The 27,616-nt window shown below is 45.8% G+C and overlaps 1 protein-coding gene across 9 annotated transcripts in view; it reads right to left on the bottom strand.

The window, feature by feature from the left end:
- Nucleotides 1-27,616, bottom strand: part of atp8a2 (ATPase phospholipid transporting 8A2) — a 64,522-nt gene that overhangs the window by 35,620 nt on the left and 1,286 nt on the right. For 2 of the 9 annotated variants that reach the window (XM_036935001.1, XM_036935005.1), the window contains exons 2-21: nt 23,267-23,380; nt 15,567-15,744; nt 9,211-9,310; nt 8,888-8,986; nt 8,350-8,395; nt 8,144-8,184; nt 7,271-7,344; nt 6,886-6,955; nt 6,677-6,804; nt 6,475-6,586; nt 6,118-6,286; nt 5,876-6,003; nt 5,699-5,776; nt 5,439-5,572; nt 5,220-5,295; nt 5,004-5,109; nt 4,758-4,840; nt 4,621-4,670; nt 4,479-4,548; nt 4,285-4,369 (exon numbers count right to left, since the gene is read on the bottom strand). In XM_036935001.1, coding sequence (XP_036790896.1) covers nt 4,285-4,369; nt 4,479-4,548; nt 4,621-4,670; nt 4,758-4,840; nt 5,004-5,109; nt 5,220-5,295; nt 5,439-5,572; nt 5,699-5,776; nt 5,876-6,003; nt 6,118-6,286; nt 6,475-6,586; nt 6,677-6,804; nt 6,886-6,955; nt 7,271-7,344; nt 8,144-8,184; nt 8,350-8,395; nt 8,888-8,986; nt 9,211-9,310; nt 15,567-15,744; nt 23,267-23,380 — 1,941 coding nt within the window. Of the gene's footprint in view, nt 1-4,284; nt 4,370-4,478; nt 4,549-4,620; nt 4,671-4,757; nt 4,841-5,003; nt 5,110-5,219; nt 5,296-5,438; nt 5,573-5,698; nt 5,777-5,875; nt 6,004-6,117; nt 6,287-6,474; nt 6,587-6,676; nt 6,805-6,885; nt 6,956-7,270; nt 7,345-8,143; nt 8,185-8,349; nt 8,396-8,887; nt 8,987-9,210; nt 9,311-15,566; nt 15,745-16,704; nt 17,435-23,266; nt 23,381-24,402; nt 24,516-27,616 lie in introns of those variants that run through there. The other 7 variants (XM_036935006.1, XM_036935007.1, XM_036935002.1 and 4 more) reach the window with 7 other exon arrangements.

Here is a 27,616-nt window from a genome sequence, read left to right as displayed (position 1 = left end):
ATATGTAGGCTACTGAGCTTTGTCTGACAGTATAACTTTAGACCGTCCCCTCGCCCATACCCAGGCGCGAACCAGGGACCCTCTGCACACATCAACAACAGTCACCCACGAAGCATCGTTACCCATCGCTCTACAAAAGCCGCGGCCCTTGCAGAGCAAGGGGAACTACTACTTCAAGGTCTCAGAGCAAGTGACGTCACTGATTGAAACGCTATTTAGCGCGAACCACCGCTAACTAAGCTAGCCGTTTCACATCCGTTACATGATTAAAAAATAAAAAACACCAGGCAGTACAATGAACAAAAATAGCAGGGAGCCAAGGCTCAATATAGCCAGAAGAAATACAAAAAAACGTTTCCCGATCGACCCTCCTCCTGCTGCCTCTGGCCTTCACATATTTTGCCATCAGGCCCTCCAGGATTCCGCAATCGCATAATTTGAAGCAAAATCAACCAAATCAGCCCATATTATGCGAGAGATCGCAATTTTGAACAATCAAATGCACTTTTAGCGCATAAAAAGGTTCAATCAAAAGCGGGTTCGTGATTTTGACCAATTACTGCACGGTTACCGTGGAAAATGGCCCAATCCAACCACACTTTAACACAGTTTTCCCCCCTGGCCTGTCAGCGTATTCACGTGTGAAGATGATGGCTGATTGTTGATGGCTGACAGGCAGTACAATGAACAAAAATAGCAGCTCAAGACTGTGCGAAACAATTTCACAATGTTTTTGGAAACAAGAGAAAGTCAACAATCAAATCAGCAAAGCATATGAGAATGTCAGAACAGTTCCCACAGCAGCGGCAGATCACCATGACTGAAGTGGTAGCAGGGAAGACTGTGGGAAGCACTGAAAGTATCAAGGTGAGTGCGTTTTACTCCGCTAACCTTGGCTTTAGTAGGGTGGTCGGCACTCTGCAATCTCCCCAGTCTAACCTTGGCTTTAGTAGGGTGGTCAGCACTCTGCTCTCCCCAGTCTAACCTTGGCTTTAGTAGGGTGGTCGGCACTCTGCTCTCCCCAGTCTAACCTTGGCTTTAGTAGGGTGGTCGGCACTCTGCTCTCCCCAGACTAACCTTGGCTTTAGTAGGGTGGTCGGCACTCTGCTCTCCCCAGTCTAACCTTGGCTTTAGTAGGGTGGTCGGCACTCTGCTCTCCCCAGACTAACCTTAGCTTTAGTAGGGTGGTCGGCACTCTGCTCTCCCCAGACTAACCTTGGCTTTAGTAGGGTGGTCGGCACTCTGCTCTCCCCAGACTAACCTTGGCTTTAGTAGGGTGGTCGGCACTCTGCTCTCCCCAGACTAACCTTGGCTTTAGTAGGGTGGTCGGCACTCTGCTCTCCCCAGACTAACCTTGGCTTTAGTAGGGTGGTCGGCACTCTGCTCTCCCCAGACTAACCTTGGCTTTAGTAGGGTGGTCGGCACTCTGCTCTCCCCAGTCTAACCTTGGCTTTAGTAGGGTGGTCGGCACTCTGCTCTCCCCAGTCTAACCTTGGCTTTAGTAGGGTGGTCGGCACTCTGCTCTCCCCAGACTGTCTATAGAGAACACTGCTCAAAGCGCTGAGTGCCATTGGTCAGCATTGCCGTTTTAAACTCTCTGTAAAACGTCATATGGATCTTGAAAACAATCTTTCTGGATTTTTCTGAAATGGAAATACTGTTAAGTGCATATCAACCACAATACTCTATTTTTACTTTATCTCCCTTATGACCTTTCAGGGGGAAAAAATCACATTCAAGTATATTGAAGACAAATTATGCAAAAGAAATATCGATTCTCAAATTGAAAGCGATTGATCAGCATTGAATCTATTTGGGGGGGTTTTGAGAAAGAGTGTGTTGCAATGGGAGGTGGGGGGCTTGCCATCTCGTGTTGATAGCAAGCCCCAAGTCTGATGGAGAGGAGAGGTGTGTGTGAGTGGATTATGACAGAGCTGTTTGTTCAGGAAAATAAACTAAATTGAGCACTTTAGATGTTTAATTGTTTTTGTATTATGTATTCTGCTTAAAATCATCCTAAAACTGAGCACATTACTTTTTATTGCTTTATATAAAATTAACGTGAAAAATAACATCCCAAAATGTATCGCAGAATTTCAGAAAAGCTGCATCAAAATCAAGCATTTTTGGCTGCAGAAAAAAAAAATGAAATCCGGGAGGGACTGCATTATGCTCCAGAAGTTGCCTGTACAAGGCTACACCAGCTGTTGGCAACCTTTTCCATTTGGGTGTCAAGCTATCGTACTGTCATATTCATATGACAATACTGAATTGTTCAACTGGCGACCGAGGTCAGCCTGCAGGCGCCGGTCCGCCACAAGGAGTCGCTAGAGCACGATGAACCAAGTAAAGCCCCCCCGGCCTGGACAACGCTTGGACTCCAGATCACGTCTGGTTGTGATACAGCCCGAGTTCGAACCCGGGTCTGTAGTGACGCCTCTAGCACCCCGATGCAGTCTTAGACAGCTCCATCACTCGGGAGGCCCCTGACTGTAACTTCTATTACCAGTATGTAAAAATAGCCTACATATCAGCCAACAAATAAAAACATTGCAGCCTGAAAATATCCTGATAAAAATGAATATCCTATAAATCACATTGGCTATGCATGGCCTGTCTGCAGGAAACTTGAAACATTGTATCAGCTATTAACTTGGTCTGGCACAAAGCTTGTGCTAGCAAACTTGCAACCTATAAAATATTCTGGGCCCTCAGAGTTTCCAGCGCCACCAGTGAGCTCGACAGACACACAGCTGTACTCTATTTGTCCAAGGGATAAGAAGTAATCAGGTAGGCCTAATTTATGATGTTTCCACCGGATCAGAGCATGACATTTTTTCCCCCTTTCATGCTGAGTGGTTATCGAAAGGGAGAGAGCAGGAAAGATTTTTTTTAGATTGACAATAGTTCCTCAACGTAGCCTTTCTCAAAGGATGTAAAAACATACTTAGTTTACTTGCTGTTTGATGCGAATAAAACATTACTTTATCTTAACTCACCATCACTGTAGAGCTTCTGAATCAGAAATAGTATCAGATCCCCAGATGGGAACATTTATAGGTGCACATTTGCACTCAGGCCAGGTAGCCTAGGCCTTCTTCTATGCATAATCAAGTGCGTGTCCTTACTCAAGATTGACAGGAGCACTCCAAACAACTCCTAAATGGAATGAAATGAACCAAAGGTTTGTTCCTCACAAGTGCAGCCTAGGTTGTGCACGCCTACAATGATAAGGCTGAAATAATAATGTATTGAATGCATTAAACAGAAATGACCCTAACAAAAACAAACAGTGTAGATGAGAAACGATGGTAATTAACAGTACATGTAGGCCTACTACTGGTGATACTGTTGTGCATCCCCTCGGCCTCGGCAATGGATTAGTCCACTCAGACAGGCGTGAATCAGACAAGTGTCTGTTGTGCATCCCCTCGGCCTCGGCAATGGATTAGTCCACTCAGACAGGCGTGAATCAGACAAGTGTCTGTTGTGCATCCCCTCGGCCTCTGTAATGGATTAGTCCACTCAGACAGGCGTGAATCAGACAAGTGTCTGTTGTGCATCCCCTCGGCCTCGGCAATGGATTAGTCCACTCAGACAGGCGTGAATCAGACAAGTGTCTGTTGTGCATCCCCTCGGCCTCGGTAATGGATTAGTCCACTCAGACAGGCGTGAATCAGACAAGTGTCTGTTGTGCATCCCCTCGGCCTCTGTAATGGATTAGTCCACTCAGACAGGCGTGAATCAGACAAGTGTCTGTTGTGCATCCCCTCGGCCTCGGTAATGGATTAGTCCACTCAGACAGGCGTGAATCAGACAAGTGTTTGTTGTGCATCCCCTCGGCCTCGGTAATGGATTAGTCCACTCAGACAGGCGTGAATCAGACAAGTGTCTGTTGTGCATCCCCTCGGCCTCGGTAATGGATTAGTCCACTCAGACAGGCGTGAATCAGACGAGTGTCTTTTCATACGTTTGCCACTGCTCGACTAAAACAATCCTGGTCAACCAACAGCCTATCGACCAAACAGTCGACTAAATGGAGTCAGCCCTACTCTAAAACGTTGGTCTTTTCTCCGCTGTGAAGAGGGGAGCTGCTAAAGTGTTTTGCTCTCAAGGTGAGGGCCCCCAAAAGGCTAGGGCCGGCTCTGACTGCATGTGGGTACCAGATCCACCAGCCACTGCAGCCCCCACCCCCAACAAAGTTGCCCATCCCTGAATTAAGCAGTAATAATTTAGATATGAAAATATATGACCAAGACATATAAAAAAGAGAAAGGCCCGTACCCTCGGTGGCGAACTGTTCCAGGTGTGCGATGGTCAGCTCTTTGTACTGAGACGCATCAGTGAGACGCTCAAAGATCACATTATCCTGAAACAAACATCATGACATCATCAACATGCGCCGTTTCATCATCATTATGAGCAAAGACACTATGGGAATAAACTTTGGTGCATTCAATGACTGGGGTTATACTCACTGCTCCCTTGCAGTACAGACGCAGTTTCCCATCGGGGGTTCGGACCACTACAGACATGCGCTTACGGTTACTGTAGAGAAAAAAGAGAGACTTTTAAGTGTCTGTCAATGTTATGAGTGAGTGAGTATGTCATTTTATTTACCTTGAAAACTCCAGCACATTCAGCAACTCAAAGCTCTTCTCCTTCCCCCTCTGAAAGACACAGAGAAATACCAATAATTAAACAGTGAACAGGATGAGTATTTACCCTCCATCCCAGTCTCTCAAACCCACACTTACAGCTTCCATGATAACGGAGCCAGGAGTCCTTGCTGTGAAAACAAAGCCCAGACCTTTGGCTCCTTTTACCAGAGCTCCTTCATCTGAGGAAAGAAAAATAAAAAAACACACATGCATTGCACATATTAGGACGTTTTGGGATAGGCTCTAATGTGTAGTAGCTAGGATGTGATTGGTCCTATTGTCTGGTAGCTGAGTTATGATTGTCTCTATGGTGTATAAGCTGTGTAGAGATAGGCTGTCTACCTGGCGAGGAGGCCTGGTAGATAAGCTGGTCCTCCTCTCTCTCTGGGACCACTGTGTGACACACCGCCATCATCGTCAGAAACTCACAGATTTGCGCAGAGGTTGGCTGGGGGGGGGGGGGGGGGGGGGGGAGAGAGATACATGGCCCAATGTCATTCTCATTCAGTATAAGAATCGTCATTAGAGAAGATCTCAGGAGCTCAGGGGGACACCTACATGGTTCTTCTCAATGTTCTGGATGAGAGCGGGGTCATCAAACTCTGTGGAGTTAAGACTGCTGGACGGCAGGGGACTGAGAGACGAGACGGACAGAATTAAACACTACCTACACAACACATTGTATACAACAACAAAGAAAAGGGTACTGGGGTGTTTGTAGGATAGATAGTGGGTCATAGCACAGCCAGAGGTGCAGAAGAGGAGGCGGTCACTGACCTGAAGTCCTCCATGGAACGATCAACATCCAGGTCAGGGAAGTGGCCGTATGTGATCCCAGCGATGGTACACTTCTTAAAGTGCATGACGTTACAGGTGAGAGTTCCTGTCTTATCAGAAAACAGATACTTCACCTGGGAGAGAGGAAATAAAGAAAAGATAGCAGTACACAACAGAATTCAACTCTGATTGGTTGAGCCCTGATGTGAACATGGTCAAGATTGGTGGAATCCACCATTTGATTTGATCCAAATCCTCACCTGGCCCAGTTCTTCGTTGAGATTGGACGTTCGAGCCATGGCGGGTGTGTCTGTCTCAGAGTAGTACATCTCCTCATCCTGACCACCAAACACAGAGGGAGTTTCATGACACCGCTAAACAGAGTTAAACACTCGAAACACACACACACACACACACACACACGTGTACGTCCGTACCCAGTTGATGAAGAGGGCCTGTGTGAACTTGACCACCTCCAGAGTGACCAGCAGGCTGATGGGGATGAGGTTGTTGTAGAGGATGATGAAGGTCAGCAGGTTATACCAAAAGTTAGTGGAGATGTCCCCTGTAGACACACACACACACACACACGGTCAAGAGCTTATATGGAAGAGTAGAGAATGAATAACGCGTGTGTGTGTCCACCCATGAGAGAGAGAGTGAGTGAGTGTATTCTCACCGGCACGTGACAGGTACCAGCAGGCCTCCTCAGTGTGTTGTTTGTTCCAGATGGAGGCTCCTATAGAGCTCACTAGCGCCATCACCAGGAGGATGCAGAACAGCACCAGGATCTGGACGTTGGTCACCCGCTCCACGTTAGAACGCTTCAGGGGGGCCTTGGTCGAGTTCTGGAAGGAACATTCACCACATTATTACATCCTTCATGTGGAACTACAAAACCACCCAAAATGACACACTAACTCAAAAGAAAGCAGGGGAGAAGGAACACCAAGCTCTACTGCTAGAGGTAAGATTGGCTTGATTCAAGACTATGGTTCAAGTTAGGTTTGGATCACAAAGGCTTGAAATGGCTAACCTGCATCAGTTTGGAGTCATGTCCAGTGTAGACTATAATTCCTACAACCCATTGTGTGTTTCTGAGCTGGGCACCTCTCAGTAGCACCTGGTCAGGACCAAGAGGAACCGCACTGGAGAGAGAGAACAGTGACAATCAGGTGGAGGTTGAAAATGTAATTCTATGTTAGGTGTGTGTTCAGATGAGAGTGTGTGTTCAGTACTTTTGGTTGTCCAGCCGTAGGGTCCCAGTGAAGTCGTACAGGTGTCTGTTGGGCTCTTCACACTCCAGACGGCCAGAGAGACCCATCAGCTCCTCCAGAGACTGGAGACCAGCTGTGTGAGTGAGACCCTGAAACACACACACTCAGTTAGAGCAGGTACACTGATAAAATACACACACCTTTAGGGTCATTCCTAACACACGTCTCACCTGTCTGATCTTCAGGTTGGTTTCTCCGTCCAGGTTGGAGGTCTCGGTGTAACACATGGCCTGAGGCTCACTGTGGAGAGGGATGGAGTCCAACTTTACCACATCATTCACTTCCACATTCATCTATGCAACAGGCAAATAAAAAATATTGAAACATTTATCAAAACACAGGGCTGTTCGATGTCGGTCCTGGAGTGCCGAAACCCTTCTGGTTTTCAACCTCTCCGTCTAATAAGGGACTAATTCAGGCCTGGGATACCAGGTGAGTGCAATTTAATTACCAGGTGGAAACAAAAAACAGAAGTGTTTTGACCCTCCAGGACTAGAATTGAACAGCCCTGATCAAACATAATGGTGACATCACACAAGGTCACCGCAAACCAACCTGGAGGACACTATGACCATGTCAGCTGGAAGATGCTGCCCATTGGTCACCTTCACTATGTCTCCTACTGCCACCTTGTGGCCAGGACGCAGCAATGCAACAGCGGGAGGAGAGAATGAAAATGAGAACAGGGTGGGTGGGTGGGTGGGTGGGTGGGGGCAAAGAGAGGGGAAGAGAGAAGTGCAAGAGAATGTGAAGCAGGAGAAGACAGAGGGAAAGAAGGGAGGGTTGGTGGAGGCAGAGAGGGTTGGTGGAGGCAGAGAGGGTTGGTGGAGGCAGAGAGGGTTGGTGGAGGCAGAGAGGGTTGGTGGAGGGGGAGAGGGATGGTGGAGGCAGAGAGGGATGGTGGAGGCAGAGAGGGTTGGTGGAGGCAGAGAGGGTTGGTGGAGGCAGAGAGGGTTGGTGGAGGGAGAGAGGGTTGGTGGAGGCAGAGAGGGTTGGTGGAGGGAGAGAGGGTTGGTGGAGGGAGAGAGGGTTGGTGGAGGCAGAGAGGGTTGGTGGAGGCAGAGAGGGTTGGTGGAGGGAGAGAGAAAGTGACAGTGAGCAGCAAGTAGCTTTACAGTGGATGTTCATATCTGACGCTTCCCTCAGTCAAAGCAAGGACATTAGATACAGGGGATTAATCAATGTGGAGAAAGACGCCAGAGAACATTCTGGAGAGCTAAATAATGTGCCATGAAGTCTTCCTAACTAGGGCCATGAGTTCTCCTTCACCAGATAACCTGATCAGGAAAAATTCTGGGCCCGAGTTATAGGCTGCAACTTGAGTTCGGAGTTTTCCCATTTCAGGTCGTGCGGTACGGAAAGAACTCTGGTCTTTATCTGTAACCACTAGTCAGATGGAGGCTGTGGAGAGGATGAGGGCAATGGTACCTGTTTCCATATGACGGTCTGCCAGGCTCCATTCCTCAGAACTGAGACACAATGACAACAGAGCTATTAGCCTAGACACTTCATACACTGTTCATCCTTTCTTAAGCACAATTGTCTATTCCCTTAAACTAGTTATTCACTCATCCAAATAAAACTGACTGACACAGGCACACTCATGCATACGCAAACACACAATCGTCCAATACCTGTGGTCTTTTTATTGTTGACTGTGTTGTCTGCCTTGTGTCTTTGCTGTAAAGAGACAGAGGGTTTGTTAGTTCCTTATGAGTCTCTTTCTTTCACATTAAAACACACCAAAACGGCACTGCGCTGGCTAAGACATTGTTTTGGAACAGAGGAGGTGTTGTTCCACAGCAGGGGAGCTGAACTGTGTCTGTTGAGCTGTGTCTGTTGAGCTGTGTCTGTTGAGCTGTGAGCTGTTGAGCTGTGAGCTGTTGAGCTGTGAGCTGTTGAGCTGTGTCTGTTGAGCTGTGAGCTGTTGAGCTGTGAGCTGTTGAGCTGTGAGCTGTTGAGCTGTGAGCTGTTGAGCTGTGAGCTGTTGAGCTGTGTCTGTTGAGCTGTGAGCTGTTGAGCTGTGAGCTGTTGAGCTGTGAGCTGTTGAGCTGTGAGCTGTTGAGCTGTGAGCTGTTGAGCTGTGTCTGTTGAGCTGTGTCTGTTGAGCTGTGAGCTGTTGAGCTGTGAGCTGTTGAGCTGTGTCTGTCGCGCTGTGTCTGTCCTACTTACATAGTCCTCTATGATCTCTTTGATCCCGGCCACAGTGAGGATGAAGATGAGTGGTACCAGGGTGGTGTAACGACCCGTAGGAGACACATCAGGGATTTGCTGACAAGAAGAACACAGACACAACGTCGAGGAAAGGCTGAGGGTGTGGTCAGGTTGTCAGTGCAGGTTACAGATAGAAATATTATGAATAGAGCGGATTAGTTTCATAGTTTTACATGAAAGAGAATCATATCTTATCTAGATAACACATTTCTATGTGAATGCTCTATAATGTTGCACCCTCGAGTAAACCCATTGTACTCTGCATTGTGGGCGTGGTCTACCTGCATTAGGGCGATGAAGAGGAAGAAGGCGTTGGCAGCGCGGCGGATCTGCTCGTACAGGAAACGAGGCAGGAAGGTAAACACCCCGTACTTGGTGGTACTGAGGAGGAGGAGGGACACAGGGATGTCACAGGGTTAGTCTCCACAGTAATGAAACACAATAAGGCTGGGAGTCAATCCGATCAAGCGTTAACCGGCAATAGCAGATACCCGCATAGCTGGTGTTTTGGCAGTGTCGGAGGTGTAACTGCGATAAGAGCTGTCAAATCGGTAAGCAGCTGCTCGTGTGGTTGTCACGAAGTCACACCCCTCCCACTCGCGTTAGAAGTTCAGAATGAGAAAGTGTAGGCTGTATAGCATATCGAAAATGACATTTTTTTAAATAATTAAACAAAATAATAAAGATTTATACGAGCCTAATGGAGGTGTAGAGGCTGCATGGGATTGTTACTAACACGTCTCCGTTCATCCAATGGCAGTGTCTGCAATAGCCTACCGCACAGAGCTGCTGGTGGATTCGACAGCTCTAATGCGGTTCCACCTCCGACGTCACCAAAACAACCACTATGGATATGTCGGCTAAAGCGGATGTGATTGAATTGGGCACTAAATCAGCACACCAAAAGAGAAATCCCCCTATATCGGATTGAAAAAGACAAAAATTGAGTTTGATTTCCTTTGGAAGAAACCACCTCTGTGGTCTCCAGTGTAAAACAGAGGTAGTCACTAGAGTGTAAATCTCTTCTTCAATCCCTTCTCCACCGATAGCAGATTATCGATGCACTTGAAACCCCATTAGAGAGACTACACAATTAGATTTAAACATGCTCGGGCACAAAAACATAAAAGGATCTATTATGGGTTGCACACCTTCACATCCTCGCAAATGAACCGAACGTCACTGTTCAAAGCTTTATATTTAGACCAAACCTCCCAAACAGGCAAACCTTGTCAGTCGATCACCTGTAATGATCAGACAACAGCATTGATTAACCTTGATAATAGCCAGCAGCTATAAGAGACTAAAATAACTCAAATCAGCCTTCAGTTCAGGGTCTGTCTTTATCCTGGCCAATATAACTAACTCAAACGTGTGTTCATGTGTACGTGATTGTGTTGGTGTGTGTGTCTTACTGTATCTAAATCCTCCAACACGTCAGCATCTCCTTGGAGACAAGCCCAAAGCCACACACTCTAGGCGAGTGTAAGCGGATCCTAGATCTGTGCCTACGGACAACATCTAAGCTAAGTATTTGTTCATGGCGGCTGTGGCGACTGATTGACAGATGGAGTAGATTTGCACAGAGACACAGGGCTGTGAATGAAAGATGACTTGAAGGTAGAAAAGATGAGGATGAAAAGAAAAGAGGGGCTATAGGAATTTAATCTCAGAGTATTCAATAGGAGCAGTGAAGCTTTCAAACATCAACTAAAGACATATGGGAACAATGGGACATCAAAGGGCATGTCTCCAAAGCCAGACTGTCCAATCACAGGCCAGGAAAAGCCTGGTGATCCAATAAAACGAGTTGGCGAAGGCCCGTCTTAATCTCATTAACGGACCTGAAATAGGCCTGCTTCAGAGCAGAATTGAATCTCCTGACAGTAAAGACAGATCGATGAGGTGCGTTTAACGCCTGACGACAGACTTCTACCCACGTAACTAGAACCTGCTGGATTGTATAGGCGCCAGGGTAATGTTCAGGAGGGCGTAACATCCTAACTGTTGCCGATAGAGCTGACATGGGTCCTTAATATACATGAGAGAAGCATATCTATTATTCACCATGCATTTCTACATTTTTATACAGAATGTCCTGTAACGTACCCTACTGTATTCAACCCTTATCCTCTTAAAAGGCAACAGAAATAAATGTGCGCATGTGTGGGGAGGGGTGTAAAAATACATGTAAACAATTCATTGGTACCGTCACAGTGTCAAATTGAACCAAAACATAATACTATTGGTCTGGTTTGCAAGGCTACACAACTTAACATGTATAGCTCCATAGTCATTGTCACCAGCAGTCATCTGGGACACTAATGATAAGAGATTCCCCACAGATGCAGATTCCGTTTGGGCACTGCCCTCAATCCCGCCCACAAGCAGGGATGGGCACAAATGACATAATACAATGATAAAATACAGATACAAAATACCATGAATATCAATGTATCAAAATAAACTACATACTTGTATTTTGATTAAATACATTACAAAATACATATTTTGTTTACAAAAATCAATTTGCAAGTAGCCAACCCGAACATCAACAACAGTCTCAGTAACGATTACAAAAACGTTTTACTTGCTATGACTGATATGTTGTTGCTTAATAACTGCTTAATGACCAACATGTATATGTGAAAATGAACTGCAAAGCACACCGTGTATTGTTTCGGGGCAGAGCTCATTAGAATAATACTCAGCATGCTTTGCAATTGTTCATTTTTACATATACAGTTGAAGTCAGAAGTTTACATACACCTTAGCCAAATACATTTAAACTCAGTTTTTCACAATTCCTGACATTTAATCCAAGTAAAAATTCCCTGTTTTAGGTCAGTTTGGATCACCACTTTAAGAATGTGAAATGTCAGAATAATAGGAGAGAGAATTTTTTATTTCAGCTTTTATTTCTTTCATCACATTCCCAGTGGGTCAGATTTTTACATACACTCAATTAGTATTTGGTAGCATTCATTGCCTGTCAATTGTTTAACTTGGGTCAAATGTTTCAGGTAGGCTTCCACAAGCTTCCCACAATAAGTTGGGTGAATTTTGGCCCATTCCTCCTGACAGAGCTGGTGTAACTGAGTCAGGTTTGTAGGCCTCCTTGCTCGCACACACTTTTTCAGTTCTGCCCACAAATTTTCTATAGGATTGAGGTCAGAGCTTTGTGATGGCCACTTCAAAACCTTTACTTTGTTGTCCTTAAGCCATTTTGCCACAACTTTGGAGGTATGCTTGGGGTCATTGTCCATTTGGAAGACCCATTTGAAACCAAGCTTTAACTTCCTGACTGATGTCTTGAGATGTTGCTTCAATATATCCACATAATTTTCCTCCCTCATGATGCCATCTATTTTGTGAAGTGCACCAGTCCCTCCTGCAGGAAAGCACCCCCACAACATGATGCTGCCACCCCCGTGCTTCACGGTTGTGATGGTGTTCTTCGGCTTGCAAGCCTCCCCCTTTTCCTCCAAACATAACGATGGTCATTATGGCCAAGCAGTTCTATTTTTGTTTCATCAGACCAGAGGACATTTCTCAAAAAAGTACAATCTTTGTCCCCATGTGCAGTTGCAAAACGTAGTCTGGCTTTTTTATGGCAGTTTTGGAGCAGTGGCTTCTTCCTTGCTGAGTGGCCTTTCAGGTTATGTTGATATAGGACATAGATACTTTTGTACCCGTTTCCTCCAGCATCTTCACATGGTCCTTTGCTGTTGTTCTGAGATTGATTCGCACTTTTCGCACCACAGTACGTTCATCTCTAGGAGACAGAACGCGTCTCCTTCCTGGGCGGTATGACGGCTGCGTGGCCATGGTGTTTATACACTGCTCAAAAAAATAAAGGGAACACTTAAACAACACAATGTAACTCCAAGTCAATCACACTTCTGTGAAATCAAACTGTCCACTTAGGAAGCAACACTGATTGAATTTCATTTCTGAATAAATTTCACATGCTGTTGTGCAAATGGAATAGACAACAGGTGGAAATTATTCTGTCAGCGTAGTGTCCAGAGCATGGATGGGCTACCAGGAGACAGGCCTGTACATCAGGAGACGTGGAGGAGGCCGTAGGAGGGCAACAACCCAGCAGCAGGACCGCTACCTCCGCCTTTATGCAAGGAGGAGCAGGAGGAGCACTGCCAGAGCCCTGCAAAATGACCCCCAGCAGGCCACAAATGTGCATGTGTCTGCTCAAACGGTCAGAAACAGACTCCATGAGGGTGGAATGAGGGCCCGACGTCCACAGGTGGGGGTTGTGCTTACAGCCCAACACCGTGCAGGACGTTTGGCATTTGCCAGAGAACACCAAGATTGGCAAATTCGCCACTGGCGCCCTGTGCTCTTCACAGATGAAAGCAGGTTCACACTGAGCACATGTGACAGAGTCTGGAGATGCCATGGAGAACATTCTGCTGCCTGCAACATCCTCCAGCATGACCGGTTTGGCGGTGAGTCAGTCATGGTGTGGTGTGGCATTTCTTTGGGGGGCCGCACACCTCCATGTGCTCGCCAGAGGTAGCCTGACTTCCATCAGGTACCGAGATGAGATCCTCAGACCCCTTGAGAGACCATATGCTGGTGAGGTTGGCCCTGGGTTCCTCCTAATGCAAGACAATGCTAGACCTCATGTGGCTGGAGTGTGTCAGCAGTTCCTTCAAGAGGAAGGCATTGATGCTATGGTCTGGACCGCCCGCTCCCCAGACTTGAATCCAATTGAGCACATCTGGGACATCATGTCTCGCTCCATCCACCAACGCCACGTTGCACCACAGACTGTCCAGGAGTTGGCGGATGCTTTAATCCAGGTCTGGGAGGAGATCCCTCAGGAGACCATCCGCCACCGCATCAGGAGCATGCCCAGGCGTTGTAGGGAGATCATACAGGCACGTGGAGGCCACACACACTACTGAGCCTCATTTTGACTTGTTTTAAGGACATTACATCAAAGTTGGATCAGCCTGTAGTGTGGTTTTCCACTTTCATTTTGAGTGTGACTCCAAATCCAGACCTCCATGGGTTGATAAATTTGATTTCCATTGATAATTTTTGTGTGATTTTGTTGTCAGCACATTCAACTATGTACAGAAAAAAGTATTTAATACGAATATTTCATTCATTCAGATGTAGGATGTGTTATTTTAGTGTTCCCTTTATTTTTTTGAGCAGTGTACTTGCGTACTATTGTTTGTACAGATGAACGTGGTACCTTCAGGCGTGTGGAAATTTCTCTCAAGGATGAACCAGAATTCAAGATTTTTTTCTGAGGTCTTGACTGATTTCTTTTGATTAGAAATATATTCACAGGTACACCTCCAATTGACTCAAATTATGTCTATTAGCCTATCAGAAGCTTCTAAAGCCATGCCATTGTTTTCTGGGATTTTCCCAATTGTTTAAAGGCACAGTCAACTTAGTGTATGTAAACTTCTGACCCACTGGAATTCTGATACTGTGAATTATAAGTGAAATAATCTGTCTGTAAACAATTGTTGGGAAAATGACTTGTGTCATGCACAAAGTAGATTTGCCAAAACTATAGTTTGTTAACAAGACATTTGTGGAGTGGTTGTAAAACGAGTTAAGGACTACAACCTAAGTGTATGTAAACGTCCAACTTCAACTGTACATTTAGTTCATTTAGCAGACGCTTTCATGACACCATAGTGCGATCAGACTTTTGATACCAATGCAGGGTGAAAGGGGGACCAAATATATAGAAGATGTATAGAAAAGTCATTTGTATTTGGAAAAAACAAATTACAGTATTTAAAAAAGAAATACATTGGAGTGTAGTTCAGCCAAGTGTAATTCAAATTCCAAAATACTCAGAAGTAATTAAAATACTAATTTGAAATACATGCTGCCCATCTCTGCCCACAAGAGATGGGCAAACACCAGAACATTCACTAACTAGTAGTGAAAGCTATCGCTTTAGAGATTGGCACTGTAAACAAGCAAGGCTGGATCCCCTGCTTACCACAATCTCCCAAATTAAGAGTAGGCCAATAAAAATGTATGTATTGAATTGAAGTCAAAACTCTGGGCTTTGGCATTTTAAAATGTAATGTGAGAAGGTTGTTTGTTTCATCTGATCAGGACAGCACATAGTAACCTGATCGGTGACCAGACCTGGACCCCACTACAGAATGTCTTATTAGATTTAGAGACAATTCAAGGATAACTATTCTATTCATACATTGTTAATGTAGCCTACCATTAGTACCGGAGGAGCTTATATTAACATCTACAAACTCACTGTAGTTACTTTACCTTCAGTGCCTGTTTTAAAATGGATGAGGTATTATTGATTAAGAACAGTAAATGGTAATGTTAAGCACTTTCCTCAGATGCACTGAACTTAAAAACAACCCCTTGATGCCGCCCCTCCAACACATAATTGATGATAATTTACAACCCTCCTTTACTAGTCTATAACTGGACCATTAACTCATATAGCCTATCACAAAACCTATTTCACCCCAAAAAATATGTGAAAATAAATCGTTAAAACTATCAACTATTGTAGGCAATTATAATATCACAACTTGTCTGGAAAGGCAATTCAAGTCTGTATTCAGTAACTTGATGATAATGATGCTGTAGCCAGGTGAAATCTTACCTGACATGGTTGTCACAGAACTTGGTGTTCTGAGGTTGGTTTAGCAGAATCGTCCGTGCCGTAGCATCTATGGGATCTGCCTGCGAAGTAGTCCCGGACATCTCATCATCTGCCTTGCGGTAGCCGGCGGATGAACAAGAGGTTCCTGCACCGTTCGATTGATGGGAGAGAGGCGAGGCTAGGGTAAGTGTGTGTGGGAGACAGGGAGAGACGTAAGAGACATGGTTTACAGTTCAAAAGTGGAGGGCAGAAACAGGTAGGGCTATTGTATGCGGATGTAAGCTGGCGGTCGATGTCAATGACGTCCCCACCTCCCCATTCTAAACAGCCCCTCTTCTTTCAGTGCGCTGCCTCGCTCGGTGCTGGGCAATTCCAAAAGAGTGATGCTGAGACTCAGATTTTTGTAAACTTTAAAATGTATGTCAAACTAAAAATAATTATTGCTAAGTTACTTTAACCAAGTCACTGAACTTTTAACAAAAACACATTTACTTGAAGAACAGTGTAGTTTTATAACAGAATGCCTATTTCTACTGTTTGTGCCGTCTTCAAGTAAACGGTGTTTTGTAAAAATTTTCGCTGGAAATTGTTAATTAGTGCTTGTGCATAGTTGTATGGTTTGCTTAACTTTGCCTTAATTTGTTTTTGTTTGACATACATTTTAAAGTGAGTCTCAGCATCACTCTGTTACCATGGAATTGCCATGCCATAGCTCCATCACCAATACACACACAAGCCGCTCGACGCCCACAGGTCCCCTTGTATAGAATGTGATGAGGGATGCACAATGGTCAAACAAACACCGTGAGTTAGACTCCTTTCATCGGCGCGGAAACATTGTGTATTTGTTTATCAAACAGCGGGACTTGTTACATCGCCCTATGTGCGCATAGTGCACCAGCATTATCACCCAAGCAAAGAACCCGAACCGACGCTGCATAATTCGCTCCGCGTTTGCACTGCCTACGGAGTCCCCCCTCCTTTGTAGTGTTCTCGTATAAAATCAAGGCCAAGCTGCGATCAGCACGACTTACACACCCACTGAGCATCGGAGGAACCTTTTCTGTCATCGGGCTGCGCTAAATAATGGAGGGGGGAGATAGAGGCTATCTGCTTTGGACGTGACGGAATAGTTTACCCAGCTGGCACAACAAGCCCCGGTGAGGACAGATGGAGCACGCCCGTCACTCGTCTCCTCTCCCTTGGCCTCGCTGTCCGTGAAGCTCCCGACTGCTTGTGAGAATAGCCCAAGCAAGCACACAGACCTTCGCCGCCTCCGTTTCATCGGGCCTTCTCTGGCGGTCTAGAGAAGCCTTTGAAAAATTGTCTCTCTGCAAGGTGGATTAGATGATGCTTCGACACCAGACAACGGCCCCAATCTCTCGTGGAGCCTTGACTACGGTGTTCCCATCCGAGGGCGGGCTGAGGGCTCGTATTTAAAGGGACAGTAGCCCCCGAGACTGGTATTGTGTCTGTAGTCTGACATTGCAGGCTCGGTTTACCAGTTTAAATTACACTTGAAAGGGGACGAGTCATTCACCATGAGATCACTATCCTCAGTTTCCCATACCGTTTTCTTGGGGTTTATGAGGTTCAGTCTACATTCACTATTCAGGGCAGGCTATATGAAGTCATAGGAACAAGCTGCAATATTGTCCCTACTGCAGCTCCACTAACTTCAGGTGCTACACCAAACTTCACCAGCAATACAATTGGCAATCAATTCTTACAAGAATGGGCCCTGTCTGGATCGCTGTGCGGGTCTGGAAATAAAAACAGCCATTAATCCATCAATAATTCAGACAAATAATAAGAGGTGGTTTCCACTATATTGATTGTTAGAATAGGGAGATCATTTCCCCAGAGAGGCCTATCAATGTGTCACAGCCAACATAGAGAGAGCCCCGGTCCCAGTTCTATAACCGTATATTTCAACCTATTAACATTACTCAGTTATTGCTGTATAGCCTGTGAACTAGACATCTGATACCCGACCCCAGCCCGATGGGCCCAGATATTATACATTGAGTTAAGGCTGGGTAACTAGGGTACGGGCAGGGCTCAGGTATCACTAAATTGATCACTGACCTTTTGAAGCTGAGCCATTTGCTCGTGCTCTGATGCGCAGTACAGTTATATCTGAATAAGATCATAACGTGGTGTCAGAAGTGCTTCAACCTCATCAAATATAAAACAGAAGAGATTATTTCACAGAAAATAATCATGTTCCTTGAGTTTTGTTGGGGTTTAGAGTGACGAAAAGTATAGCTAGCTAAGTTCTCATGTCTCTTCATTGAGCAGAGCAGCCCAAACGGAGCCGTTGCTATGGATACTCACAGACTCAGAGCTGCCATGAGCAGAGCGCAGGGACAGAGAGGAGCAGCTAATGGTTTTACTATCGGAGGAAGTTATTTCTGATTTCAGGTTTCGGGCAGGGCCTTAAATTTGGCAGAAGCAATCGTCCCTGGGTAGGGTAGGGCCTGAACGTTTCAGCATGGGTAGTGCTGGAGCTTAAAATTCATGCCCGTGCAGGGCTCTACTGTGAAGTGACTTGGATGAAATGACCCAGTCAAAAGGCCCAGGCCATTAAAGCCCTTGATAGCATCAATATTCAGGCACCTCCTGTTTTCCACTGGAATGTAGACAGTGACACATGTTTAGGAGGGGAGATCACCGCAAGGTCTTGCCAGGCATATCAGGTAAGCATCTGGCACGAAGGAAGGAACATAAGAACTACATACAGGTGCCACGGTGTGTACGGGTGTAATGGACATCACGCTGCTTGCTTAGCGAGTACCTCTTTCTCCTGATACGGCTCACAGCGAGGCTCAAACCCAGCACCTCTGCCTTGCTAGCACACGTGATCGCCTTCTCAAAGTCTTTACCAATCAGCGCCTCTGAAGAGCTAGCTATTGGGCAGGGCAAGTGGGGACACATGGCGGAGGAGTGAGGTTCACACATCCCCTAGGATAAGTTGGATAAGTTGAATCAGGTGTTTTAGAGCTGGTCTGGAACCAAACCCTGCACACACCCCTGACTCCAATGTGATAACAATACAGCAAAACAGATGAACAGGATTTCAATTTACTCTTGCAGGTGGCCAAAAATAACTATCTGAAAGCCACACCCCTAATAAGCAGCACACCCAGTCTTCTGATCTGACCCGCTGGTTCATATCCCTATAACCCAGCATCAACAACCCAACCTTGTTATTTCTAACCTTTTACTGCAATGGGCAAATCAGGGTCACAGTGTTTCTTGGTAGTCTTAAATATATCTACTTTGAAACAAAAGTATACACCTCACACACAAGGTTATGGGCTTAAAAAAAGAAGACACCTGTACCATGTCAGATACAGTGCCTTGCGAAAGTATTCGGCCTTGAACTTTGAACTTTGCGACCTTTTGCCACATTTCAGGCTTCAAACATAAAGATATAAACTGTATTTTTTTGTGAAGAATCAACAACAAGTGGGACACAATCATGAAGTGGAACAACATTTATTGGATATTTCAAACTTTTTTAACAAATCAAAAACTGAAAAATTGGGCGTGCAAAATTATTCAGCCCCTTTACTTTCAGTGCAGCAAACTCTCTCCAGAAGTTCAGTGAGGATCTCTGAATGATCCAATGTTGACCTAAATGACTAATGATGATAAATACAATCCACCCGTGTGTAATCAAGTCTCCGTATAAATGCACCTGCACTGTGATAGTCTCAGAGGTCCGTTAAAAGCACAGAGAGCATCATGAAGAACAAGGAACACACCAGGCAGGTCCGAGATACTGTTGTGAAGAAGTTTAAAGCCGGATTTGGATACAAAAAGATTTCCCAAGCTTTAAACATCCCAAGGAGCACTGTGCAAGCGATAATATTGAAATGGAAGGAGTATCAGACCACTGCAAATCTACCAAGACCTGGCCGTCCCTCTAAACTTTCAGCTCATACAAGGAGAAGACTGATCAGAGATGCAGCCAAGAGGCCCATGATCACTCTGGATGAACTGCAGAGATCTACAGCTGAGGTGGGAGACTCTGTCCATAGGACAACAATCAGTCGTATATTGCACAAATCTGGCCTTTATGGAAGAGTGGCAAGAAGAAAACCATTTCTTAAAGATATCCATAAAAAGTGTTGTTTAAAGTTTGCCACAAGCCACCTGGGAGACACACCAAACATGTGGAAGAAGGTGCTCTGGTCAGATGAAACCAAAATTGAACTTTTTGGCAACAATGCAAAACGTTATGTTTGGCGTAAAAGCAACACAGCTGAACACACCATCCCCACTGTCAAACATGGTAGTGGCAGCATCATGGTTTGGGCCTGCTTTTCTTCAGCAGGGACAGGGAAGATGGTTAAAATTGATGGGAAGATGGATGGAGCCAAATACAGGACCATTCTGGAAGAAAACCTGATGGAGTCTGCAAAAGACCTGAGACTGGGACGGAGATTTGTCTTCCAACAAGACAATGATCCAAAACATAAAGCAAAATCTACAATGGAATGGTTCAAAAATAAACATATCCAGGTGTTAGAATGGCCAAGTCAAAGTCCAGACCTGAATCCAATCGAGAATCTGTGGAAAGAACTGAAAACTGCTGTTCACAAATGCTCTCCATCCAACCTCACTGAGCTCGAGCTGTTTTGCAAGGAGGAATGGGAAAAAATGTCAGTCTCTCGATGTGCAAAACTGATAGAGACATACCCCAAGCGACTTACAGCTGTAATCGCAGCAAAAGGTGGCGCTACAAAGTAGTAACTTAAGGGGGCTGAATAATTTTGCACGCCCAATTTTTCAGTTTTTGATTTGTTAAAAAAGTTTGAAATATCCAATAAATGTTGTTCCACTTCATGATTGTGTCCCACTTGTTGTTGATTCTTCACAAAAAAATACAGTTTTATATCTTTATGTTTGAAGCCTGAAATGTGGCAAAAGGTCGCAAAGTTCAAGGGGGCCGAATACTTTCGCAAGGCACTGTATAGTTGAAATGTATTACATTTTGAGTTTGCATCTCAATTTTACACATCACAGAAGACTGAAATATAACAAAACTGTTAATTGCCATTAATTAAGAAAAATATTCACAACATTCCACCCATGAGGCCACTAGGTCATTTGACTGCAGGAAAGGTCTACAGAAAACAACCCAACTAAGTGACCCAATGCCTGCCAGCCAGCAGTTGGGTCATCCTAACAACCCAGCATTTTTTTGTGTTTGTTTAGTGTTTTTTTGTGTTTCCTCCATTTCCCCACTCTACCTCTCTCCGTCCTTACGGTATACCTCCACTCATCAATATCTCTTCCCACTCTACCTACCTCTCTCTGTCCTTACGGTATACCTCCACTCATCCATATCTCTTCCCACTCTACCTACCTCTCTCTTCCTACTCTCACTCTCCTCTTTACTCTACATTTTATTCCTAGCAGATCAATATTGACCATCTCAGCAGCCTGCTACAGCTCTGATATGTCCATGAGCAGATCAATGCTCTGTGTTCCTCCTCCCTGATGGATCAGAACCAGAAGCACCGTCACCACCATAACTCATTACTGAAGAGTTGACGGACTCCAAGAATACTCAAACAGAACTTGTTTAGGACGACAAGACTTTATTTAACAGCGTACTTCAGCATATGGAGACGTTCTCAAAAATCACACCCTTCTATAAACGTTAAAACGGGAGGCCCTAAAGCTTCTCCCTCGAGTGTCATACCAGACTGATTCTTCATTGGTTAATACAGAATGGTGGGTAGCCTGTGTGCAAATATTTTGAGTGCCGGGTGCAATGTAGTGCACGTTTGTGCGTGTTCAGCAAAATATGAATGACCTTTTAAAAGGCCGGTAAAACTACTCTCATCTTGATATAACCACACATGCAATCAAAAATACGTATACCTGGTAGAGTCCTGTTTAATCACCCCCCTCTCAAAACGCATCAATAGCTCAATCCGACACAGCTTGGCCCATCTTCACTGTACTAGCTCAGTCCCTTAGTTTGGCTCTGGGTTGACCCCTCAACCCTTAAGGTCACTACCTGGCCCGTGTTACCTGGTCCCGTGCCAGCCTTTCATGGCTATAAAGCAAGGCGCTATTCTGAATAATGGATAGAGGGAGGCTGCATAATTCATCCTCTCTCTTTCCTGTATGACTGGTGCCTTATTTCAGCAGACACCGTGCCTCTGTGGCGCAGCCATGCCACCACTCAGATGTCACACTATCACTGCAGCTCCCTCGGCGCTTATTACACCAGCATTTAGCCCGACCGGCAGCTTTGTGTTTCAAACCGTATTAAACATCTCTATTGTAATGACCACCGATTTAATGTGACAGTCGGATAGAGACGCTCAGTCAAAGTCACAAACCAAAAGAGGAAAAACAAGTGAACTGTACAGTCAAAGGCATACAACGTCAGTCATATGACTTAAAACATAGTCCATGCAAACTACAAACTCGACAGCTCAGTTGAAGATCCCACCCTCTGAAGGATTCTTGGTGAATCGGAGGTTCCCCAATTCACCCCACATCCTCCCCTACCCCCTCCCATTGTGAGGTCAGGATAGCGTTACCGACGGAGGAGCGTCGTCTGACCGCCTGACCCCTATGAGGTGCCATGGCTGTTCCTGTCCCCAAGGTGACCTCTAGTCAAGTCGTCTACTTCCTGGTTAAGGTTGACCTGCAGGTCTGCTGGTTGCTAGGACAGCCAGTGTGTCCAATTACTACAACGACGGAGTGAATGGTGAGAAGGTGGAGCGCCTTGTTCCTGCAGTACAGGCTGGGGTAGTAATCTTCTCTCTGTCTGCTCTGCAACTTCCCCTACCTGCTAATCCATACACTGATAATCCAACAGGTGAGGCCAGAGACTGTACACGCGCAATATACATGTATACTTAATCCCATATTCAACACTATACTGTTCACTCACTCACACACACACAATTACAGCAGTGACGCATTTTGTGTTTACACATGCAACGTCCCCCAACATGCAGTTAACTACTCCCTTGCTCTCACCCTCTCACTCACTCTTCCCCAATCTAACTCAACAGTCAACACCCAAACACATGCATGCATCTATGTGCATGCTTAAAGGATGCCATGTGCATATGCATGGGACATGGGTACGTGTGCTTTATTTACATGTATGCAAGCATACCATGTGGTTCTGTGTGTCTGTATGTATAGTAAATGCATGTGTTTGTCAATGTGTACTAGATCATGTGACGTGAATACATGGTGATCAATACAGTATGGTTTGTGGTAATGACTGGAGCGGAGTCAGTGGAATGGTATCAAACACATGGTTTCCAGGTATTTGATGCCATTCCATTGGCTCCACTCTGGACATTATTTATGAGCTGTTCTCCCCTCAGCAGCCTCCACTGGTGTGAATGCTAATCAAGTGTATTTACTACAAGCACATGCAGTGACTGTGCAGAAAGGCAGACCAGTCGAGTCCAGCAGTCACCAGCCCTGGTCCTAGAGAGTAGTGTTCCTCTGGTATCAGGGTTAGTGATTACCACTGTGCTCTAGGCCAGGGTTGGGGTCAATTCTCAATTGAAATTCACTCATTAAATAGAATTGTCCCCGACCGCTGCTCTAGTCATTATAGGCTACTATTCCAGTGCATGCACTAGTGAACTCCAAGATGTGGGGAGCGCCAGCCAGGCCAGCCTGTGTAAGACAAGACTCCAACTCACTTTTTTCAAACCTGTTAGCGAGTCGGGAGCGCATGGCGGCCACGCCGACGCCCAGCTCTGGGTCCAGGTGGTCAGGAGACTTCTCCTGCCTAATGAGAGTCAACACTAACTGCTCTGGGGGAGAGAGATCGGGCCACCAGCCGCGGGATGGGAGAGACAGAGATCAGGGAGCAGGCCACCAGCCGCGGGACGGGAGAGAACAACACACAAGACAGAGGGTCAGTCAGTAACGCCACTGTGGGCCGGGGCCAGGCGCACACAGCAACACACACACACGTGAGTAAGTCAATGATGTGTGTCTGTGTGTAGGTGAGTGGTGAGTTCAGGTGTGAGTCTGGAAGAGGCCATTGAAATTGAGTTTGTGTGTGTGTGCATGCGTATGTCAACTGTACGTGTGTGTCTCTGCTTGTGAAAGTATGTCAATGCTGTTGGAAAATGGTTGACATTGTCTTGAGTCCTATGACAGTTGTACAACACTGCTCCTTTGTGGTCAACTGGACTCATTGCCTTCTGAAGTTTTTCTGCAGCTCACAATACTCACCGTACCAGCCACACGTCTGTCCATAGAGACCATTTATTCCCAAATGTTATCCTTAACAACCTAGAAAAATAAAGGAGAGCCGCACACTCTAGGAGCTCAGAGGGAAAAATATTTTGACAGACAAGCAGTCTTCGTCTGAGCTCCTAGAGTGTGCGGTTCTCCTTTATGTTTTTAAGTGTTCCACTTCGCTAGCCAGCACCTCGCCTAAATAGGTGTGCTTTTCTTTCGCCTCTAGATTATCCTTTACAACCTAGCAGCCATGACAACCAGGAATTATTTGTCTCCAACAGACCCGCCTCAGACACACAGACAATAAACCTGATTTATCTCATTATATCCTTATACCAGGTAAACAAACCACACTTATTTGGGGACTGTACACACAGAATAGTAATGTCGCCCAATGCTCAGTGAAGCACTGTCAACATCTCCATTACATGTCACTGTTTGGTTTGCAATTGAAGCATCCAGTTAACCGAATAGAGAATCTCTAAACACGGTAGTACTGAGATCAGAGAGGGTGATCCAGCTATACTCCTTCACAATACCTAACATGACTTCACCTGCAGAATACACACTTCGTCAGAATACATACCTGGATTTCACACTTGGATTAGCATATGTCCATCGAGAGTAAAGATTTGGCTTTGAATGCATGAGCAGCTAATAGTGTGGACTCTCTGCACGTGTAGGACAGGTCACTCTCTCCTGTCAGAAGACAAATTATCTATGTGTCACATATAGGATAGGTCACTCTCTCCTGTCAGAACACACCTTATCTATGTGTCACATGCAGGATAGGTCACTCTCTCCTGTCAGAACACACCTTATCTATGTGTCACATGTAGGATAGGCCACTCTCTCCTGTCAGAACACACCGTATCTATGTGTCACATGTAGGATAGGTCACTCTCTCCTGTCAGAACACACCTTACCTATGTGTCACATGTAGGATAGGCCACTCTCTCCTGTCAGAACACACCTTATCTATGTGTCCTTTGGGACTTTTGTACTTTGGGACTTCATGCACACACTTGACATTCTCTTTCTTCATCCCTTTCCCTCACATCCTGTGTGTGTGTGTGTGTGTGTGTGTGTGTGTGTGTGTGTGTGTGTGTGTGTGTGTGTGTGTACATCAGTGGAGGTTGCTGTTTGGAGGACGGCTCATAATAATGGCTGGAATGGAGTAAATGGAATGGCATTAAACACATTGAAGCCGTGTGTTTGATGTGCACTACATGATCAAAAGTATGTGGACATGTGCTTGTCCAACATCTCATTCCAAAATCATGGGCATTAACATTGCCTTGGTCTCCCCTTTGTTGCTATAACAGCCTCCACTCTCCTGAGAAGGCTTCCCACTGGAAGCTTCCATTCAGCCAAAAGCGCATTAGTAAGGTCGGGCACTGATGTTCGCTGATTAAGCCTGGCTCTCAGTCAGCGTTCCAATTCATCCCAAAGGTCTTCAATGGGGTTGAGGTCTGGGCTCTGTGCAGGCCAGTCAAGTTCTTCCACACCGACCTCAACAAACTATTTCTGTATGCCCTCGCTTGTGCACGGGGCATTGTCATGCTGAAACAGGAAAGGGCCTTCCCTAAACTGTTGCCACAAAGTTGGAAGCACAGAATTGTCTAGAATGTCATTGTATGCTGTAGCGTTAATATTTCCCTTCACTGGAACTAAGGGGCCTAGCCCGAACCATGAAAAACAAGCCCAGACCATTATTCCTACTTCACAAAATTGTACAGTTGGCACTACACATTGGGGCAGGTAGCGTTCTCCTGGCATGTGCCAAACCCAGATTTGTCTGTCAGCTTGCAAGATGGTTAAGTGTGATTCATCACTCCAGAGAATACGTTTCCACTGCTCCAGAGTCCAATGGCGGTGAGCTTTACACCACTCCAGCCAAAGCTCGGCATTGCGCATGGTAATCTTAGGCTTGTGTGTGGCTGCTCGGCCATGGAAACCCATTTCATGAAGCTCCCAGATGAACAGTTCTAGTGCTGACGTTGCTTCCAGAGGCAGTTTGGAACTCAGTAGTGACTGTTGCAATGAGGACAGATTATTTTTATGCGCTTCACTACTCGGCGGTCCCGTTCTGTGAGCTTATGTGGCCTACCACTTCATGGTTGAGCCGTTGTTGCTTCTAGACGTTTCTATTTCATAATAAGAGCACTTACAGTTGACTGAGACCGCTCTAGCAGGGCAGAAATTTGCCGAACTGACTTGTTGGAAAGGTGGCATCCTATGACGCCGCCACGCTGAAAGTCACTGAGCTCTTCAGTAAGGCCATTCTACTGCCAATATTCGTCTATGGAGATTGCATGGCTGTGTGCTCGATTGTATACACTTCAGCAACGGGAGTGGCTGAAATAACTGAATTCACTAACTTGAAGGGGTGTCAACATACTTTTGTATATATATAGTGTATTTGATACCATTCCAATCACTCTTCTCCTGCCACGACCACGAGCCAGTCCTCCCCAACCTCCTGTGGTGCACATGTGTTTAATAAAACATCTGTCAGTCATCAGTGTGTTTGACAGATCAGGCCAGTGAGGCCACCAGGCTGTAACAGCCTGGGTGATTATGGCTAAAGTCCAGGGCAAAAGGATTGTGGGAAAGATTGAAGTTAAACAAGAAGAGCTGAGAAGGTGCAAAAGAACACAGTGACTGGCCACGTGGGACACGGACACACCTTCAAGAGGGCGAAGGAGAGTCTAATATGGGACTAAGGTGTGTGTGTGTGGTGGAGTCTGTTGAGAGAGTAGGTCTACAAAGGCTTGTTCTTTGATGTGTCTTCCTGTCTTGACTCCTGACGGTACTAATTAACCCAGAGTAAGAGCCATTTTCTGAACTAACTAATGATTTGGGGTTGAAGTAGTGATGTCCAGGTATGGAAACCATATTGATGCTGTTCTCCCTCTCACTCTGATGGGGATCTTTAGCCTGGAGACAGATTGATGCTGTTCTCTCTCTCACTCTGATGGGGATCCCTAGCCTGGAGACAGATTGATGCTGTTCTCTCTCTCACTCTGATGGGGATCCCTAGCCTGGAGACAGATTTATGCTGTTCTCTCTCTCACTCTGATGGGGATGCCTAGCCTGGAGACAGATTGATGCTGTTTTCTCTCTAACTCTGATGGGGATCCCTAGCCTGGAGACAGATTGATGCTGTTTTCTCTCTCACTCTGATGGGGATCCCTAGCCTGGAGACAGATTGATGCTGTTCTCTCCCTCACTCTGATGGGGATCCCTAGCCTGGAGACAGATTGATGCTGTTCTCTCTCTCACTCTGATGGGGATCCCTAGCCTGGAGAAATATTTATGCAGTTCTCTCTCTCACTCTGATGGGGATCCCTAGCCTGGAGAAAGATTGATGCTGTTCTCTCTCTCACTCTGATGGGGATCCCTAGCCTGGAGACAATTTGACCTGACCCAGTTGGCGCTTCTCTCTCTCTCTATCCTGACAATATGCCCTAGCTGCTTTCTATTTCTGGAACCTGCTGGAGGCAAAGCACAGTCACACACAATCACACAGCAGCCCCACAATGTACTTGTGCCAGCACTCATGGACATTCAGCCACACGAGTCCTCTCTTCCAGGACAATCCCTCTAAAGCCCCTATAGACGCAAGAGCAAACAAACTGTTCTCTCATCTCCAGCGGCATCGCTGTCAAACCTGCCCCTGCGGCGATGCCAGCTATCTCCCAAAACACTGACCTCCTCCCCTTTAATCCTTGCAGCTCGGCCAAAAACCTATTTTGGCCCACAGCACTCACTCCCTGACGCAGCCAAAATGCAAATAT

The sequence above is a fragment of the Oncorhynchus mykiss genome, chromosome 11 (genome assembly GCF_013265735.2).
Source record: "Oncorhynchus mykiss isolate Arlee chromosome 11, USDA_OmykA_1.1, whole genome shotgun sequence".
NCBI classification, from domain to species: Eukaryota; Metazoa; Chordata; class Actinopteri; order Salmoniformes; family Salmonidae; genus Oncorhynchus; species Oncorhynchus mykiss.
The sequence above is the reverse complement of the archived record's forward strand: the minus strand, read 5'-3'. Positions and strand labels throughout refer to the sequence as shown.